Source organism: Ambystoma mexicanum, chromosome 3p, assembly GCF_040938575.1.
Source record: "Ambystoma mexicanum isolate Mex_15411 chromosome 3p, UKY_AmexF1_1, whole genome shotgun sequence".
NCBI classification, from domain to species: Eukaryota; Metazoa; Chordata; class Amphibia; order Caudata; family Ambystomatidae; genus Ambystoma; species Ambystoma mexicanum.
In genome coordinates this window covers 742,241,510-742,256,337 of record NC_090925.1, presented here as the reverse complement: position 1 = coordinate 742,256,337, position 14,828 = coordinate 742,241,510, and the positions used below count along the sequence as shown (strand labels likewise).

At 49.1% G+C, this 14,828-nt stretch overlaps 1 protein-coding gene across 2 annotated transcripts in view; it reads left to right on the top strand.

The window, feature by feature from the left end:
* CCDC42 (coiled-coil domain containing 42) overlaps positions 1-14,828 on the top strand; it is a 61,774-nt gene that overhangs the window by 5,732 nt on the left and 41,214 nt on the right. The window contains exons 2-3 of one of the 2 annotated variants that reach the window (XM_069649861.1): positions 5,205-5,320; positions 6,989-7,094. In XM_069649861.1, coding sequence (XP_069505962.1) covers positions 5,250-5,320; positions 6,989-7,094 — 177 coding nt within the window. In that variant the 5' untranslated portion in view covers positions 5,205-5,249. The remainder of the gene's footprint in view (positions 1-5,204; positions 5,321-6,988; positions 7,095-14,828) is intronic. The other variant, XM_069649862.1, reaches the window with a different exon arrangement.

Below are 14,828 nucleotides of genomic sequence, written 5' to 3'. Positions count from 1 at the left end.
CTAGCGGTAAATCCACTGGAATACTGCTCAATGCAATTACCGTTACCACCACTTGATCCGCTGGTATTACCGCCAGATCACAAGTGGCAGTGGTGGTGTAAGTGCCCATTTATTTTTAGAACATAGGACTAATGGGGCATTTTAGGCACAGTTACCATGGCAGTAATTGTGCCACAGTAATTGCGCTGCGAATGGGCGGAAAGTCAGCGGATTTACCTCCAGCTCAGAGCTGGGGGGTGAATCCTCCAACTTTCGGCCCAACTCATGGTTTGGTGGTGCTGTAATGCAGCGGTAATACTAAATGTCCAGCTAGACAAAATTTGGCGCAGATCATAGATGCCTTCTCATGTGTGTGGATGGATGGCCATGCCTGCAGCGGATGTCTACCATAGTGGTGTGCTTATACGTACCTAGAGCTCAAATGGAGCTTTATCCTTGATGTCACTGTGTCATCAGATCGTCTGTGGGGGAAAAAACAGCTACCCTCAGATTCTTCTAGGCAATATGGAGAGGCTACCCTCAAGACTACTAAGTGCAATAGAATGGCTGTCCAAGTGCATCTTCTATTATGACAGTCAGGGTACCACAGGAACTAGGATAATCAGATTCTCTAAATGCAATGGACAGGCAACATTTATAGTCTTACTAAAGATCTTTCCTACCCCCAATATATAGCTATGGTCACACGTTTCCTACCCCAACAATCCATCTAAGTAAAATACATTTTCTACCCCAAAATACAGCTCGAGTCACACATTTCCTACCCCCAAAATACAGCTAAGGTCACACATGTCCTACACCCAAAATACAGGTAGGGTCAAATATCATACCTACAACAATCCATCTAAGTGCAATGCATGTCCTACCCCATAAATACAGCTAGGGCCACACATTTTATACCCCCAAAAATCCATCCAGGTGCGATACATTTCCTACCCCCGAAATACAGCTAAGTGCAACACACAGGTAACTCCCAAAACATCTATTGGGCTATCTAGGGGGAGAATCAGGTAATCTACACAGTGTTATAGTTTGCTGAAGGAAATGTGGAAGTAGCAGGGTTTTAATTGAGCACAGGAATGGCTGTATTCACCGCCCGTGCCACCTTACCTTAGTTCTAGCTGTAGGGTTCTTCAATGGTTGTCTATTGGCAAACGGGAACAAATTGGGAGAGAACTGCCCTTTGCCTGTCATCCTTAGCCGTCTGATCCATGGAGCGGGTACGGGTCATCTTAAAAGCTGGGATCAGGTAACGAAGGATGTCTTGAGACTAAGAAAGAGTGTGAGCTTAGGCTTGGAATGTAGATAGGTGGGCTGGTATATCTGCCTGATACGCCCCTAGGTGAGTAACATGTCAGGGATGGTGCTATGGTGACCGGGAATGAGTGTGCAGTGGCAGGTGGTTCATCTGTTTACTTGTGGCTACGTCAGTCGTTTATAGACTTTAGATAGCTGTTCAGTGTTTTGTATTCAGTGGGTTGCGAGGGTCTCTAGGCAGGGCTGCTGCGATAACGGAGGGCAGGTTGTGTTCCTAATCGGCGCTTGTCAGAGTGCGAGGGCAAGCCGCCATGAAAATAGCCGGCTCCGCCTGGTGGTGTCTGATCAAGTGCCTGGTAGATTAGTAATTAGGTTGAATGCTGGAAGGGATGGGCAAAATGTTCTCTGTGACTGTTTTCAAGTTGGCCAGGGTTGCGGTTGGGGAATGAGAGTGGTTTTGACGCATAGTAGAATTTCTGATTAGCTGAGGTTGAAGAGAAGGTGGCTGACCATCATCCATAGGTCGATATCAGAGAGGCACGAGGAGGGATCGGGTCAGGGGGAGGCTGGTGTTTTGGGGATTTTGAAGATGATCTGGGTGTAATCTACAAAGTTATAGCAGGTGAGGTTGTCGGAGCGGATGAGTGCCGGCAGATGGCTAAGGTAGATATTGAAGAGATGGGGGGAATAGGAATCTCCCTGTGGGACCCCTTTCAGAACAGGGCGAGGGGCGGAGGAAAACGGTGGAAGAAGCATGAGCTGCGATCGATTACAAAGGAATGAAGAGATCCATTTTAGGGCACAGTTTCTGATGCCTAGAATGGAGAGTCTGTCTATGAGTATTGAGTGTTCACTGGTGTCAAAAGCAATGGATAGGATAGCATCCTTCTGAATCAACGGACCTTTTGAGATCATCCCAGATAGACACAAGAGAGGATTCAGTTCCTCGAAGGGGTCTGGACCAAGATTATGCTGGGACCGAGGAGCATGTTGGTTTCTGTGAAGAAGCCGAGTTGCTTGCAGGCAGTGCGGTCTAGGAGTTTGGCAATGAAGTGGGTGATTGAGGTAGGGTGGTAGTTTGAGGGAAAGAAGGGGTTGAGTAAGGGTTTTTTGAGAAGGGGTTTGACATATGAGGTTTTTTAAGGCCTCAGGGAACATACCGAATGATAGGGAACTGTTGATGATGGGCCGGTCAACATTGCATGCACCAGTAGTAGAAAGTATCTTTTTAAGGAGTGGAGTGGGACAGGTATCTGCTGGGGAGGCCGAGGGTGGCTGAGTACAAGTAGTTTGATGAATTTGGAGTGGGAAATAAGACCGAATGAGGAGAGGAATGGCCGAGTAGATGGGGGAGGATTTGGACTCAAAGGGCAAGAGGAAGAACTGGGTGGTAGGGCTAGTTTGGAGATGATGCAGCAGTGTCTATCAAGAGCAGTGTTGTTTAAGTGGTCAGAAAGATTGTTGTAAAAGGATTGAGAGTGTGGGAAGAAAGGAGTTATACAGCTAGGAGACTTGAATTCTGCAATGATTTTGTGGAGTTCGCTACTTGGGTTATTGGAGTTGGAGATTCAGTTTCCATAGATTTTTTTTGGCTTTACTTATTTTGGTCAAGTAGGCCATATTACGTGTTGCAAAGGTTGTTTTGTGTTGGGGTGTGGAGTTGGTCCTCCAAGTTTATTCTAGGCAGTGTTTGGTGATTTTGAGGGATTTGAGGGAAGGTGTATACCACTTGGGGTTGGGGCTTGATCTTTGAGAAGCATGTCTGGAGGGTGTGAGGGGACTCAGGGAGTTGGAGAGCCAAAGATTGAACAGGTTGATGGAAGGATGTCCTTCCTGGTGTGAGAGACCAAGTAGTGTGTTTAGAATGGAATTGGCCAGGTCAGGGTTAATAATTACTTTATTCCAGAGAGGGACATGGGAGGGATGATTTGAATTGGAGGAGCTTAATGGACAGGGGAGAGAGAGTGGTGCAGGAGGCAGACAAATATGGTGTAGTGATCTGTCTCGAGTAGAGGACAGGGAGGGAGGGTGGAGATTAGGTTTGAGGGCATCAAGGGTGTGTCCTGCGGTGTGAGTAGGATGGGATATCAATTTTGTCAGGCTGAGAGCTTCCAGATTGTCTATGAGAGAGTGGGTCGTAGGGGTGGCAGGAATGTCAAACCAGATGTTGAGGTTTCCTAGTAAAGTGAAGGATGGGTGTTGGATTAGGGTGGCTGAGAGGGAGTCAGCAAAGTTCCTGGTGTAGCTGGGCGGTCTGTATAGGAGAAGGAAGCTGTAGGTGAAAGAGGGGTGGAGGCGGATCTTTATAAGTAGTGATTCGCATTCGATGTTACACAGTGAATTCTCAGTGAATATGACTGAGAGGTGTTGTTTGTGGAGGATCGCGAGTCCCCCAGCTCTACTGGCTCTGCTTTGGACAATCAGGGAGTAGTTGGGTGGGAAGGCCTCATGTGCAATGGGATTGTAGTCAACGCTTAACCAGGTTTCAGTGATGAACGCAATGTTGGGGTTTTAATGGGATATAAGGTTGAACATGTATTTATTTTTGGAGACACACCTGACATTAATGAGTATGCATGAGGGCTGGAGAGGATTCTGGTGTAGGGTAGGAATGGGGAAGGGAGGGGCGGTTGGTGAGGGAGCTGTTGAAGAAGGGACGAGGGCAAGGGTGGGGGCAGGTAGTGTGAGTGGGATCAGCTGTCAGTATGGAGGGGTTAAGAGGCTGGTGTGAGATTGAAGTTTAGGAGCGGAGGAGAAGAGAGCCATGGTGGGGTTGGGAGTGGGAGGAAAGTGCTGGGGGAAATACAGAGGGGGTACAAGATGAGATTTTGGGCAGACTTGGGGAGAAGAAGAAGAAGGTTGCAAGGTCCTATGATGTGTGAGCCTTGTGCGTTTAATGGGGGTATTTCAGGGGTACAGGAGTGTGAGTGAGTGTGGGAGGGGTTGTTGAGAGTGGTGTGTTGGCAAATAGAGCCTGCAAACGTGCAACTAATGGCTGGGCACCTTTATGGCTCCTGGAAAGAGTTATTTGCCTGGGGGAGCAGGCCATAAACTAGGAGGTGCAAAGTAGCTTATTGGGGGAAATTGGCCCCCTCTAGGGATGCCTATGCCAGCAATGTTCTCATACTAGAAAGACTTTTGTAATGAAGTGCGGGCCGCTTTTTTTCCGTTGCTTGAATTGGGGCGCACTTCATTATGAAAGTCCTACGCCCAGGGGATGCACAGCACAATATGATGGGCCACATATGGCCCGCTGGTCGTATGTTGTGCACCCCAGCGCTATAGTCATATCAACTGTGCCACTCGCAGACTGCTACTGAACAACCCTCCCAACAGACATCAAAGAATGCAACTCTACATTTCTAAACTGAACTTACATAACACAATCCTGGCCACATGCATGCTAGCACCACAGGAATGCAAGACCTTTCTGGAAAAAGATGCCTCTATGCTCTTGACACAGGACACCTGGAAACAGACCCACGTGAAGCCCCTTTTTTTGCATGTTCCCTCTCTTCCTACTAACCAAACTTTTTCCAAATCTGCCATAGTGCCTGGCGACCATGAAAATGGCAGCAGTGAGCTCTGCACAACCTCATAACATAATATAGCACACACAATCCACTGACACCTTAACATGCCACCTTGCACACATAATACATTCTTACACACAAGCCACACACTCAATCCCCACATGCATATTCCAAATGCACACACCCTACAGAAACTCATCACAAAGACTACAACTAAAACCCCCTAAAATGCCTCTACATTTCCGACACACACACCGTCCCAATACTAGAACCACAAACGCATACATCTCTACACACATAGCATACCCAATAACACAAGCTCACCCCTTCACCACACCCTTAGAAACCAGTCAACCTGCACATAAAACAATACACATCTGCAAACCAGTGTGATGATTGTTACCCATCTGCCAGACAGGACTCTATGAGGAAAGTTCTTCTGTGACCCGAGGTGAAACCATGGCTGCGGAGAAGCATATAAACGAGTACTTCCAGGCTCAGTATGGGCAAAGGATCCAAAAACTTTTGCAGTAAGTATAGTGAGTCAGCTGGGCCTGCATAACATCTGGACATCCCACTACCACCATATTGAACTTGAGCACAACAGTGCTGCCTCCTACTTCCAACCTTGAGCCTCACGACTGCCATCCTAACCTCTACTGACATGACATCCACCCCATCCTGACTTCTGATGTAAGCTTGTTCCACTTCAAACATGTGTAGTGAATTCATCCAGCATCCTAAATCTCAACTCTATGAAGACCACCAACCTTCCAGGCAACTATCAATATCCTGTCCGCTTCACCATCCTTCACCCACCAAACACCATTCTAACCTCACAATCACATACTAACATCCAGCCCACTAACTCCATTCTGCTCCGGCCACCTCCTTCAACTCCTACTTCCATTCTTGGCCCAACTTCATCCACTACCTCCACCCTGAAATCCCGCCACCTACCTCAGGAAAGTGTATCCTGTTGAAGTCTGTGGTTCACAACTACAAATAAAGGTGAGTTGGGAGGGATGTCTCCACCGCCTTGATTCAGTATCATCCTCACCTTCCTGACTCCACAACTATCTTCATTCTTATTTGCATCCTGGTTCTCATCTAATCTAATCCAGGTGAAGAACAATAGTCTGGAGGGTATCCCAGAGTGATGCCAGAGGTTAAGATGTATTCTAAACCTTCCAGCTATCACCTCTTGTTTTGCTGTAGTCACCCCTAAGGAGACGAGTATGCCCAGACGTGCAAAGCGTGCCTGTTGGGCCTAGACCTCCAATCTACACCTCACTGATGATACCCAACAAGGCCGAAACATGTCTGGGGATGCTTGTGGCCTCGTGCAGAAAGCATGTGACCAAGCAGTTTGGGCAGGACTTCTGCTTTTGCGTTGGAACCAAGCCTGATTTGCATATGGTCTTTCCCCTTTATGTAATGGTTTGGCAGGCGAATAACAATGATCTGCAAAGTTGTTTAGTGGAATGCCCAAGGTTAAGATTTATCTTCTGGCATCACTCTGGTATTAAGAGGTTTTTCTGGCTCCACCACAGCCTTAATGGCCTTGTAGAAATAGCCACCTGACCTCAGACTGAATTGCTCTGAACCGATCAGCTTTTCCGATGTGCTGCTAGGCACAGGACTGGCTTTGTCCCAGCCCAAGCTGCCTTTTAAAACGTGATTTACTCTTCTCTAACTCTACTGGCCCTGTGGAGTCACAGGCCAGATATGTGACTGACATCACCCAAGTCCTGTCACCCTTTAAGAGACATCAGTATGACTTTCCATAGCCCCACAACCTTTTACAGAGGCTCTGTTTTGCTCAGCCCTGTTGGCATTTTAGGCACCGCCCTGACATATGATTTACTATGCCCCGGGCATACAGGCCTTCCAGGGGCACTGTACTGATGTGAATTAATGGGTCTCTGTCCCACCAGCTTGGCCTGGTATGTGATTGACACCATCTCAGAGCCACCAAACCATTAGAGCTCCCCCCAACCTGTGAGTGACTCTTTCATACCCCAGCCAACCTCTTAGAGGCCCTGGCCTCACATTTGACTAACTCCATCCATCTATACCACCTTTCAGAGGGACTGGCCCTTTGCAACAACCTCCAGATTTCCATGTACCTTAGTCCGACTCTTGCTGGAGATAGGGAAGAATTCTGCTCTGACCTGCATTGTCCTTTCTCACCACAGGAAATTTCCATCACAGGAAGAGGAGGCGCTGTCACCATACATTCGGCTGCTGGACAAGCGGAAGGAAGCCGATGTCGTACACCAGGCAATGCTGGAGCGCAAGGAGGTGAGGTGAAGGTGGGCAGCACCCAGAATGTCAGTGGTTAGGGTGTAAAAGGGGAAAAAGGCAGCACAGGTACGAAACATTTAAACCAAAAAAAGCACACGGCACAGCCTTCGCACTAGCCGAGGCAGCTTTTGGTGTAAGGGGGGCAGGCAGCTCTGTAGGGGGCACTGGCACTGTAAATGATTCAAGGTCAGTGGCGCCAGTTGAGTATTGTTAAAGGATGGGCATTAACGTATACCCCAAATTAGAGTGAGTATCTGAGGATAGTGAGGTAGCCGTAAAATATATAGGGGTGTTCAGTGGTGGTTCCCTCCCCAAAGAATTGCTTTCAATTAATGTGTTGAAATGTTTTGAGAAAAATAAGGTAAAAATCCAATCACATTTCAATTGGTTCTCTAGGGTAATGCATGAAAAGATCCAGTCGATACTCTGTCACCAAAAGTACACACAAGCGTTTTATAACATGTTCATGATGCCTGTGTCCACAAACCTTTTCCGCCATTGTCATTGTAAGTCACTTTCATGCAGCTCTCAAAAGGCTATATGCTAGTTTCTCCACTATAAATCACTCCAGGAAGCTGTGCCCATAAAATATGGCAGCATTCCCATTGTAAAACACTTTGATCTCTTTGAAGTTGTTGCCACAATCTTTGAACTATGGTCACTGCAAATCACTTTCATGAAGCTGTGGCTGCAATCTTGCCAATATAGTCACTGCAAATCACTTTTATAAATCTATGGCCATAATCTATGCCAGTATGTTCAGTGTAAATCATTTTCATAAAGCTGTGCATTCAAACTCATTCAAATCATGCACACATGTAGACACACACACACACACACAGATTTCATTTGATCATGGATGCACATCATTACATTCAAGTACATCAAAACTTGGTTTTATGAGAAAGCTTACCATTTGCACATGGGCCCTCATTCCGAGGTTGGTGCTAGTCATGGTGCTGTTTGCGCCATGACTAGCACCAATACCGGTACCGCCACTGACGTGGCGGTATGGGGACTTACCGGTCCATTCCGCCCTTTGCGGGACCGGCAAGTCCCCATTTGAAATGCCATCCCCCATTCCCATTTGAGCCCCCATAGGGCTCAATGAGAAGGCGGCAATAACGGTACCGCAAATTGCAGTACCGTTATTGACCCCGGTATCCCTTTGCGGGTCCCATCCTTAACGCCTGCTAAAACCAGGCGTTAAGGGAAGGACCCGCAAAGGGACCTCGGAATAGGGCGCAAAGGGATTACCAGCACCAGTGTCATTACCGGTGCCCGGTATCCCTTTGCGCCCGGGTCGTAATGACCCCCATAGTCTTCTCTCCCGTTAGGGCAGCAGGAGGGGACAGATAGCATATGCAGCACCTTAAAGAATTGGAACATGTAGTGCTGGTTTGTGTTAGAGTAAGGGGAGAGAGAAAGATGGCGAAGAGTGAGAACTGGATTCCTGAGCAGGCTTCACAGACACACAACTGATGATAGTGGGTTACCAGACATTTGGTCGAAAAAAATTGGTCGACCAGACAAATGGTCGAACCAATTTGGTGGAAAACCAAATGGTCGAATTTTTTTTTTTTTTATTTTCACTTTTTTTTGGGGCCCCCCCCCCCAACCCCCTTTTTTTTCTAAAAACCCATTTTTGTAAAAAACGAAAACCCGAAAAATAAATATATAATTAAAACAAAACAATGCGACCATTTGGTTTTCGACCAAATTGCGTCAACCAAATGTCATTCGACCAGTTTTAGGTCGACCAAATGTCTGGACACCATGATAATGTGACCAACCCTCACTGGAGGAGAAGAAGCGGAGTGGGCGGGGGGGGGGGGGCAAACAGCAAGCCCACAATACATGGAGACAAAGAAGTATCCACCATCAAAAAAAGATTGTGGGCCTCATCACGAGTTGGGCGGTAATGCCAGCGCTATTAGCGCCGGCACTAATAGCCCTACCGCTGAACCCTCCGGTGCTAATAGGGGGATCACGGGTTTGGCGAACGGGTATTGCCCATTCTCCATTGAGCCCATTCGGGAATTCCCCATTCCCCATTGGGCTCAATGGGGAAATTTCACGCTCTTACCGCTGGCGGATTTTCCGCCAGCGGTAAGAGCGCGAAATTTCAGCAGATTTCCCCCCAGCTAAGAGCTGGGGGGAAATCAGCTGAAGCCGTGATTTGGCAGACCCTTAAATGCGGTGGTAATAGCGCTACCGCCACATTTAAGGGTTACCGCTAAACTCGTGATGAGGCACTATGTCTTGAAATATGGCAGAACACCACACGAGCAGGGAACTGATCTCTATGACGGGTCGATATAGGAGAGACCCCACCATTTCACCAGGGACAGAAATATCTTGTTTGAGAGACAGAACTCGACTTAAGCCAGGAAGGCTCGACCTATATAATCAGCCTGGAGATTCTTGCACCCAGGGATATGAGCTGGAGGCCGGATCCCAGATATGTTCACGCCCTAAGTCACAGACAGTGATCCAGGACCCTCAACTGATAGGACCTGGTGCAGCAAAAGCGATGAATGTATGCTCTTGTCACTTGGTTGTTTGTATGGATCAGGACCCTTTAACTAGCAGTATTGCTCCAACTGATTTTTTGGGGGGATTTAGGCACAATTGGTCAGCCAAACGGATTTCTGATGCTACTGGCACGAATCTTACATAATCTATTTGACTTGTCAACCATTGGCATAGAAGATGCAGGTTGGGGGCTACAGGCGAAGATGGAACCACATCGCCGTTGGGGTGCAGGAAGCCTGTAACCTTGGGCTCTGATCTATTCCAAAGGTGTATCTGCATCGTTTTTATAGGAACTGGTTTAGATTATATGAAAGAGGCAGGGCTATTGATTATAAAAGGAGAAAGGAAGGCTCTCAAAACCCCAGTACACAAATTAATTTGTATAAACTAGAGATTGCTGGAAAGGATCCAATCTCTCTAATGTAGAGCTTTACAATGCCTTAACTGCTCAAAGGATATTTAGTTCAAATGGCCAGCTACCAGAAAAATGTCCTACCAATGCAGGAGTAAAAGCAAGGTTACCTATTGGCGTCCTTGATGTTTTAAATACATGTAAATCATCTTCCATCTGTGCTCCTGAACTCCTAAAAAAGCACAAAAAACACCCTAAAATAAATAATGCTCAAAGTCTACTAAGGGATGCGGACGAAGATGGCCTCCTAACGTCCCTCCTCTGGTAAACCCTTGGAATTAATATAATTTTCTCCATGTCGTAGAGTGAAGAAAAACTGAATTGAGCAGAATCTCCCTTCTGGGCCTTCACAGAATTCACTTGGCCCACCTTTCCAGGGTTCGAAACTGTTGTAGATGCAGAATCTCCCGGCATCTGGCAAGATATTGTATTAAAGAGTGTTTCGGAGAGCGGACGTCAACCATGCCATGGTACTGGGGCCTAGAGGTATGGTACAGGGCCCTCAAAGTATGCAGGGTCTAAGCTCGGAGTAGCAGGAGTGAAGTAGAGAGTCTGTGCTGCTCCGATTTGGAGGATGAAGCAACAGAATCCATAGACTCTGGAATCCAGAACTACCATGGACTCAGATCTGCCGGTGCCCGGCATGACCGCACATTAGAGAGGTAAACCAGGAGAGAACGGCATAGGTGCCAGCGACCAGAAGTGTGGTGCAGAACCACCAGAACATATAGTAAAAGCTCTCAAAGCAGCAAAATGGAGGAAGAAAGCGGTGCTGCTCTGAGGTGAAGCAAAGGCTCTACAGAGGCTGATCTGGGTGTCAAGGCAGCCATAAAACCACGCGGGGGATAAATAGAAGTAAGCAGCAAGCAGAATGAAAATGCTATCCAGTGAAGGGGGGTTTCTTTTCCCTCCCTAGACACAGAAGCAAAAGGAAGGCTAGGGAGTCAGGTAGTGGTTCTGGAAGAAAAAGGAATCAACAAGACACCCAGGTAATGTGAGTATAGGGTGGTGAAAGTTGGGGAAGAAACAGAGCTATGGGAAGAATTACTCCTTGTGCTCGGTGCTGGAAAGGTTGAGGAGCTCATACGCTTCGTGTATCTGAAGAGCATTAAGGTAGACGATTTGGAATACAGAGAGCGCAGAAACAATTTGTGCATCGGGGAATACCAGGGCTAGATGCAGAGTCACTCGATGAATTGATTAGGAAAGTGAAGGATATTGTGGATTCTGTTCTTGATTCTGACAATGATAAGCAAATACTCTTCGATCTAATACACATAGGATGTCCCCAAAATGGGCAGAGAATGGTGGTGGCCAGGTGGCACTACATCAGGAGATGAAATCGGCATCCTTGCCAGGGCAAGGAAAAAAGACCGTATGGATTTAAAATGAGCCAAAATTAGAATATTTCAAGAACTCTCAGCAGTGACCTTAGAAAAGCAAAGACTGTGCAAAGCCCTGCCGGGGTGGATGACTGCAGAAGGAAACCGATACCGCTGGGTCTACCCCTTCTCGTTGGCTTTAGAATTTAAAGGGGCACATTATAATGTAAAAGATACATATCTTATCCCCCAGATGACCAAAAAGCTGTGAGGGAAATTGGATCTGACTGGGTTGAAAGACCAACAAATATCACAGGAAATGTTTCATAAGGCTTTTTCACAAGCTGGAGCAAGAAAAAAGTTATTTGGAGTGATGTTGGGGTGTGGATGGGGGGAGAAGTAGAGAATGGTGAGTGTTAAAAAGAGGAGAGGGGGGATACAAGATGGCCGCAGGGAGATGACCCCGTGATAGGAGCGCGCGAAGAACTCCCAGCAAAAAAGTGGGACAATTGAGCAATTCCCTTCCCCGGGTGCTCCTACCTGCTGGTGTTGGTGCCTTGGTGCGGTGGAGGTGTGGAGCGGGCTCTAAGGAGAAGGTGGGCGGTTGGCACGGCAGAGCGTGGCCTACTCTGGGGAGAAGGGGCCAGGTGGCGCGGCGGAGCACGGCCTGCTGTGGGTGCGCCGGTGGAGTTGGCTCGCACAGCCCCAGGCAGGAGGGGCCGCGTCGGTAGTGAGGAGCAGAGTGGCTGGGCAGCGCGGCGCTGCCTGCGGTGCATGCTGGTGGAGCTGGGCCTCTGCAGCCCGGGCAGGAGCGTTGCTGGCGAAGGGGTAGAAACCCAGGCGGGAACCCGTGGCCTGGGACCTAGGACCGCCTCCGCCCCTGGGATCTTCCTCGGTTGCGGCCGCTGCGGGAGGCGGAGGTGCCCCTGGGGCATGGAGTGAGGGCGGCCCTAGGCCCTCGAAGAGGAAGGAGGAGGGGCCCGCCACGGTGAAAAGCAAAGCGGAGCAGCTCCGGGGGAAGTCCCGGAGCTCCAACATTGGAGAGGTCAGCTTCAGGCCTCACTTGCGGGGCTGTAGTGGAGAGAGGTGTGGGCCAGCGGGCCTCGAACTGGCAGCGGCGGAGCGAGCTGCAGGGAGCGGCAGGTGAGCGAGGGGAGTAGGAGGGGGGCACTGCTGGACTTCTGTAATATTGTGGCATGAAGGAGGAGGAAAAAAAATGAATAAAAAAAAAGACACGAACTAAGATCCTGGGCAACGTGCCTGCCCCTTGGTCCCCCCTCATCCCCCACATTAATTTGGGACAGTGCCTGCACCGGAAGGAGAAGTGGGTACGGGCAGTTCACTCCGGGGGTTGAACTGTGTGGAGAGCTCGGAGTACCTTCAATAGTAGGAGGTCCAGCCCCACCCCAGGCCTCAGGCCACTGTAGGGTCGAGCCTGGACAATAGGAGGACGCGAGCCCAGAAGTGGCGGACTTACAGTTGGGGTGCACACGATCCGGTGGCTGGGGTGGTCAGTGGCACGAAGATCTAGCGGTGATCAGAAAGAGCAAGTCAGTGGAAGGAATTGAAGCTGGATTTAGGCAAAGAAGGCAGCGGTACCAGAAGGTCCCACCTCTGTGTAAGATGTCTAAGAACAGAGGAAAGGCTCCAGGGACCCCGGGGAAAGAAGATAAGAAATCACCAGAGGGCATGCTTCAGAAACTATGGAGGGAAGGAAGGAGAGAGATAGGAGCGAGGAGGGGATGGCACTGGAAGATGACCAAGAAGATGAAAGGGACACAAAGAAGCTCCTGGAAGAGTGTTTTGAAACTTTTGGTGACAGAATGGTCAATGTAATGCAAGTACAACTAGATAGAATGAAGGAGGACCTCACGGGGGCAGTCCGTGAGGTGAAGAGCGACCTGACTAATCTGGGTTCAAGAGTGGACACTAATGAAAGGGCTCTCCAGGACTTAGCAGAGGATTCTCATAAAGTACAGGAATGGGTGGAGAGCCTTGCCAAAGCCACCCACAATCTGGAGCTTCAGACCGAAGTTCTTGAGAACAGATCGAGGAGGGCCAACATTAGGTTGAAATTCTTGCCAGAATCAGTCGTGGATTCAGATCTCCAACAGACGGTGAAGCTGCTGTTCGCTCCCCTGGCAGATGTCTCAAGCCCGGAAGAGATCAGGGTAGACAGGGCTCATAGAGTGGGGCCCGAGAAGGTATGAGCCCAGTGCCCGGCCACGCGATGTGTTAGTGGCGCTGCACGAATATACGGAAAAAGAGAAAATCTTGCGGGCTGCAAGGGGGGCGGACGCCCTCAGCTTTAATGGATCCACCATTCAGCTGTACCAGGATCTGTCGGCCATTACTTTGAACAAAAGGAGGCAGATGCGCCCGATAACACAAGAGCTACAGAAGAGGGGCATGAGATACAAGTGGACATTTCCGTTTGGATTGGTGTTTGAGCTGGACAGAAGGCAAAGAAGGGTTACTTCAGTGGAGGAGGGTGCCGCCATCCTTGGGATAGAGCTGGACCACTCCTCAAGTGAGTCACCGGACAGGGGGAAAGCCAGCCCTAAACGTAGGGCGTGGGAGTGGTCGACGCAGGCGTCAAGAAGGAAAGTGAGGAGGAGAAGGGGCTTGGCGGGTGCCTCCCCCAGTGGAGGGGTCCCAGACGGTGGGGGGCAGGGGGACAGGGCTCGTCGCCAAATTGAATTCTAGGCCAAGATATGGTCAGATTCTGGGGTACCCAGGGAGGGGTGTCTAGATGAGGCAGTAGTGGCTGGGGGGAGGGATGGGGTGGGTTACGTTGGATCACTTAAGGGTCAGGGTTGACCTGCCAATGGGGTCACTGGGGTGGGAAGTAGCACTGCCCCAGAGGAAGTGGTTCGGGAGGGGCTAGAGGCCAGCAGTGCGCACCCGGTGAAAGGGGGGGAGGTCATAGGTCTGGTGGGAGGGAATCAGGGTATGGGTCTTTGTTCTGTCAGGAGGAATTCCTCGGCTTCCATGGGCAAATTCCTGGTTTTGAATCTTCAAAGAGGCAGGGAGGTGTGGTCAGTGGCAACCCTTTATGCTCCGAACACAGGGCAGGACCACTTCATACAAGCAATGTGTAAATTGGAGAGGGCTGCTAGGGCAACATAATACTCACAGGGGATTTCAATTTAGCTTGGGATCTGGCGAGATATAGGAGTGCAAGACTCTTTCAAGTCCAGGCTAAACCATCCAAAGAGCTGCAGACCAAAACGGAGAACCTATCATTGTTTGACGCATGACGGGAAAAAAGGGGTGAGGAGAGCGGGTACACTTTTTACTCTCATGTGCACAGATCGGCATCCAGGATAGATTATGTCTGGTCGTCTCGTTCCCTGGTAGGCAGGCTTAGGGAGATTGAGGTAGGCGCAATCTTGATCTCAGACTACGCTCCGATTGTGATGGAGCTTGCTGCGTCATCGCAGGCGGCGGGACTGTGGAAAT